This window comes from Vombatus ursinus, unplaced genomic scaffold, assembly GCF_900497805.2.
Source record: "Vombatus ursinus unplaced genomic scaffold, bare-nosed wombat genome assembly UNPS02014863.1, whole genome shotgun sequence".
Taxonomy (NCBI): Eukaryota; Metazoa; Chordata; class Mammalia; order Diprotodontia; family Vombatidae; genus Vombatus; species Vombatus ursinus.
In genome coordinates this window covers 40,965,366-40,971,365 of record NW_020954641.1, presented here as the reverse complement: position 1 = coordinate 40,971,365, position 6,000 = coordinate 40,965,366, and the positions used below count along the sequence as shown (strand labels likewise).

Sequence of the window (6,000 nt, the reverse complement as noted above, 5' to 3'; positions counted from 1 at the left end):
ACACTCTGATACATTAGACCCTCAATCCGAGTTACAGTTTTACTTGGTAATAGCTTTGGCTCTAGTCTCAGTACTATTTCTAGTCACAGTGATTCTGGCCATCACACTGCGTCTTCGGAAATCCTCCAGTCCCAAAGTGTGGGGTTGTTTGCAGCCAAATTTTTGCTCTAAGTCTGGACCCGGTCTTCCCGCAAACTACAGCGAGGGTACTTTGCCTTACTCCTACAATCTCTGTGTGCCCACGGACCAGGGAAAGACAGCGTTTAATATCCCCAAATGCAATGGTCCCTTAAATCCAGGACAAGATCTCCTTTCCTTTGATTCATCTCGGTCTCCATATTCTCCTTTTGGCGTCAGCGATTCAACTTCCTACCCTGACACTCTAGTTATGGTGAGCTTTCATTTGACTATCATTTCTTTTTCATTGTTGTATTCAATTTTCACATTTCCTCCAAAATGCTTATCATTACCATAGTTTGCGACTCATTTCAAGAAAGTCATAGCCTATCACAAAGCTGTAATCTAGTGATCCTGGTTTTGTCATTTCAATCTTTAAAGCATTTTATTCTCCTGGCCAAAGCTGCGCATTTATTTTATATACTGCACCCACCTGTGTGTGGGTAGTTTGACAAATTCAAGAAATATAGTAATACTTGTCTTGAGATCCTGAAGGGTGGCTCCCTCCTCCTTCTCGAGTCACCAAACCTTATTAGTGTGGGGAAAAAAATAGCTAGTTATTTTTAAACAAATATTATATATCCAAGAAGATTGTGGAGGTGGGGAAGGTTTAGGGAAAATGTTAAGATATTATTAAATATCTTTCTTCTTCTTTAGCTCCTATCCCTTTCTATCATTATAGTAACTAAAGAGACACTTTGTTCTTTATTCTCACTTACTGAATTTATGTCAGTTTGCTGTTCTTCAATTTTATTCCATGCAAAACTCATTCCAGCTTTTCTTTTATTTATTTATTAAATTTAATTAAATATTAAAATTTTATTTAGCTATTAAATATTTATTTTTTAGCTGCTAGAGGAAAGCATTTCTATGAAGGAAAATAAGGATCATTATATTTCTATCAACATATACAACTCCCTACCCTCATATCCATTTTTTCTTTCATTTCACAAGCAGAGTTCAAAAAACCTCACTAACATCTTGTTGTTTGGAAACCTAAGCCCCTCGGGCTAGATTAATTCTGACCGTGCTTTCTCCCCTCATTTCTAATACATACCTGGAGCCATCCTCTACCTTCACTTAACGCTAAGGTTCTTTATTAGTTTTTTGCTCGTTGTGCTTAGGAAAGATTCCAGCTCTTGACTTTCTTATGAACTACCTAAAAGTGGAACACAATTTTTCAATAGTTATCTCAACAGAAAATAAACAGTCTGCATTTTACATACTTACAAGATAACAACAGTAGAAGTGTGACACATAGTTCTTTTTCCTCCTTTAAAAAATGTTTTTATTGATACCTTCTGTGTCTTACACCATGATAGTAATCTCAAGTATTCCTCCCCTCTCCCTCTCAGAAAGTCATCCCAAATAACAAATTTTTACATAATTCTTTAATACACATTTAATGTGAGAGTATCAAGTTTATGTGATTTCTATTCCTAGTTCGAATTATTGAATCCCATCAATTTGATGGCTCAAAATATGAACTACCAGTAAGAATGTATTTAAGAGAGGCAGCATGATATAGTGGATAGCATAAAGGTTTCAGAGTGTGGAAAATATGGGTTTAAATTCTGCCTCTAACCTATACTGAATGTGTAACCCTGTGTAAGTCCCTTAACCTCTCAGTCCCAGACAACTCACTAAGACTATAATTTGCACAACAGCTGTGGTAAATGGAGTTCCCTACAGTAAATGAAAAGATAGGTCCAATAAAATATTTGTCAAGTAATCTTCCAAATTGTGCCTCTCAATGAAAATTTGGGATTGTAAGAAGAGAAAAAATGTACTCTATAGTTTCTTCTGAAAATTATTTTAGGAAGAAAAGAAAAAAAGGACAATCATAGTAAAACTGTCCTCCAAACAATATTAATATCCAACAGTGCTGGCTAAATGAAATCCTTAAGTACAAACCTGTGGTGTTGTATATTTAAGAAGAGTTGGATTCTTTTTTATACTCATACTAAGACCGCAGCCCCTAAAAAGGGTTAGAATATTTAAATTACTACTTCAGAAAGAGAAGGAGAGTACAGTATTCCTTTCGTGATGAAATACATAGGAGGAACAAAGAACTCTCTTCCTGAAAAGGTGGCAAATATGAATAGGACGTTAGAGTTTAAATTAGTAGTACATTTTATTGGAATGTAACATTTAATTATACTAGAGAGCTTTATCTCCTTTTGTCCTTCTCTCTGCCCACAAACAAAAGAATGGTAACTTTCTACAGAATATAATAAGTAAGGAAAGAATGAGGAACAATGTTATGTAGCAAAAAACAAAGCATGTAATGAAGTTTGGCTTGTTTTCCTTTTCTTTCCAACGATGTGCGCGCGAGTGTAGTAATTGGTTAGGACTCTGGGCGCCGCTGTTCACCAATCGGGAAGAGAATTACGTGGAGAGCTCTAGCACAACCCACAATTCTTGAAGCATAAAGCCCCGGTATATCAGACACACACAGTCTGGGGCTGCACAGAGACTCAGTCCCTATGCCCTCCAAGTTCGGGACTCAACCTTTGGATGCCGATAGCTTGCGTTACAGAGGATACAAGAAGTGATCTACATACAGTCTGTATTACTGGAAGACAATAATTTGGCAGCAAGAAAGCGATGGCTGCTTTTCAGAGACGCCGGGACTGCAACGGGCGAGTTCTGCTTTGTTTTCTCCTGGGGATGTTGGGGAATAATGGGGCCACGCAGATCCGCTACTCGGTGCCCGAGGAGATGGAGAAGGGCTCTTTCGTGGGCGATGTGGTCAAGGACCTGAGGCTGCAGTCGTGGGAGCTGGCGGAGCGCGGAGTCCGCATAGTCACCAGAGGTAAGAAGCAGCATTTTGCTCTGAATGTCAGAAGCGGCAGCTTAGTAATTGCGGACAGAATAGACAGGGAGGAGCTCTGCGCTCAGAGCACCCAATGCCGGCTGAATTTCAATGTGTTAGTGGAGGATAAAGTAAAACTCTTTGCAGTAGAAGTGGAAATAACAGATATTAATGATAATGCACCGAAATTCCAGGTAGAACAAGTAGAAGTTAAAATCACTGAAACTGCAGCTCCGGGAATGCGATTTCCTCTTCCGGAAGCATTTGATCCGGATGTGGGGATGAATTCCCTCCAGAGCTACGAGCTGAGTCCCAATCATCACTTCTCTCTGCTTGTGCAAAGCCGAGTTGACGGGGCCAAATACCCAGAGTTGGTCTTAGAGCGAGCCCTGGACAGGGAGGAGAAGCCTGTTCACCACCTCATCCTCACGGCCTCGGATGGGGGAGATCCAATGCATTCCAGTACAGCTCAAGTCCGCGTGACTGTCCTCGATGCGAATGACAACGCACCAACTTTTACTCAGTCTGTGTACAGCGTGAGTGTTCTCGAGAATGAGCCTAGGGGGACGCTTCTGCTCACCGTGAATGCTACTGATCCAGATGAGGGAGTCAATGGGGAAGTGGCCTATTCATTCCGGAGACAGGATGAAAAAACACTACAGACATTCCAGGTTAATGCAAGGACTGGGGAAATAACAACATCAGGAGATTTAGACTATGAGAAATCGAACTTCTATGAAATAGAAATACAAGCTGAGGATGGCGATGCTTTTTTAGCAAGAGCTAAAGTGCTGGTTACTGTCTTGGATTTAAATGACAATAGCCCAGAAGTGACTATCACCTCTCTATTTAGCCCAGTGACAGAAAATTCTCCCCCAGGGACCGTAATTGCCCTTTTAAACACTCACGACCGAGACTCGGGGGAGAACGGCCTTGTCACGTGCTCTATTTCGGAGAATCTTCCTTTTAAACTAGAAAAGTCAATTGACAGTTATCATCGTTTGGTGACAGACAGAGCCCTAGATAGAGAGAAGTTTTCTGCGTACAATATCACCATAACAGCTATAGATCAGGGAACTCCACCCCTGTCCACAGACACTCACATCTTCCTGCAGGTAGCAGACATCAACGACAACCCTCCCACCTTTGGTCAGGCATCCTACTCTGCCTACATAGAGGAGAACAACGTTAGAGGGGCTTCCATTTATTCTGTGACCGCCTGTGATCCAGACAGCGAAGAGAACTCCCATGTCACTTACTCTGTTGAGGAGGACATCTTTCATGGGGCACCTCTATCCTCCTATATCTCTATTAATTCAGAGAATGGCATCCTCTATGCTCTGAGCTCCTTTGATTATGAACAGTTCCGGGACTTGCAGCTACGAGTGACAGCTCGAGACTCAGGGAACCCGCCTCTCAGCAGCAACGTGTCTCTGACTCTATTCATCCTGGATCAAAATGACAATGCCCCAGAAATTCTGTATCCTGCCTTACCCACTGATGGCTCCACAGGAGTGGAATTGGCTCCTCGGTCTGCAGAGCCAGGTTACCTGGTGACCAAGGTGGTGGCAGTGGATGGAGACTCTGGCCAGAACGCCTGGTTGTCCTATCATCTACTCAAGGTCACAGAACCAGGGCTTTTCTCTGTGGGTCTACACACTGGAGAAATCAGGACTGCCAGGGCTTTCATGGACAAAGATACTCTCAAACAGAGTCTGGTGGTGGTGGTCTCTGACAAAGGGGAGCCACCTCTATCTGCCACTATCAGTGTCACAGTGGCAGTGGCCAACAGCATCCCCGAAATCCTCTCAGATCTTAGCAGCCAAGAGACCCCCTCTGACCTTGAAGACTCTAGCCTCACACTCTACCTAGTCATCGCTGTAGCTTCAGTTTCCTCCTTGTTTTTTGCCTTCATCATTGTCTTGCTGGCACTCAGGATATGGCGGTGGCGGACCTCCCAGCTATTAGGCTCAGGCAGTGACTATTTAGGGAGTGTCCCTGTTTCACAGTTCATGGGCATCGATGGAGTTCAAGCTTTTCTCCAGACTTATTCTCATGAGGTTTCTCTCACCACTGACTCTCGGAAGAGTCATTTGATATTTCCCAAACCCAACTATGCTGATACCCTCTTAAGTCAACATAGCTGTGAGAAAAAGAAACCTCTCTTAGTGGCAGAGGATTTGAGATGTTCCGTTCATGATCCTCCTTTGGCTCCCGTGAGTTTTTGTTCTCTTCTATTTTGTTCTTGCTTCTTCATTATCTAATAGGGTTGGTTTTGGTTTGGTTCATAGTGTGTAGTTTAACAGGAATTCAGCAATGTTTCCTCTGCTCCTATTCAACAGTTCTTGAACCTATCATTATTGAAATGCAATGAATGTGTTGGTATCTGCCTCATTCATCTGGTATTTTTCTTAGTGCCCTATATAATAATTATTCAGGCATCTAATGTATAACATTTAAATTTGATCTCTTAGACTAGTGGAAACAAGTTTCTTTCAGTAATTATCTAAGTTGATTAGAAATCCATGTTAATGAGGTCAGGTCAAGAGTTGAATTCTTCCAAATCACACTAAACAGATTATATATTCTGGTTACTTGAGTCAAAGTCTTAAGGCTATGTACACTATCTCCCTTTAAAAAAAAATGCTATTTTCTGAAATAGAGAGCCGATGAAAAAGTGCATTGAAGAAAATACATGGTCCTTACTAAAAATAATAATAACAATAATGCAATTCCTGTCCATGACTTCCTAAACAAATGTCACTTGGTATTGATCTTCCTATAGAAAAAACTAGGGTTTTTTTTAAACTGTATATCCATGAATACCATAAAGATACACAAAAGGGATGGTACAGATTCCTTCATTCTTATTCCATTCAATTTCATGTCAGCTTATACCTTAAAGACTTTAATTTCATTATGAATGTCAAAGATCCAACATAGATGCCTCATATGAAGTGAAAGTGTCTCTGGGACCTAGAAGACTATGCCAGGAAAACACAAACTTT

At 41.1% G+C, this 6,000-nt stretch overlaps 1 protein-coding gene across 5 annotated transcripts in view; it reads left to right on the top strand.

The window, feature by feature from the left end:
- Positions 1-6,000, top strand: part of LOC114027750 (protocadherin gamma-C5-like) — a 115,778-nt gene that overhangs the window by 25,887 nt on the left and 83,891 nt on the right. Inside the window, exon 1 of one of the 5 annotated variants that reach the window (XM_027841869.1) lies at positions 2,630-5,208. The exons of the other annotated variants lie outside the window; for them this stretch is intronic. Within the exon in view, the coding sequence (XP_027697670.1) occupies positions 2,785-5,208 (2,424 nt within the window). The 5' untranslated portion in view covers positions 2,630-2,784. Of the gene's footprint in view, positions 1-2,629; positions 5,209-6,000 lie in introns of those variants that run through there. 5 annotated transcript variants of the gene reach the window in all.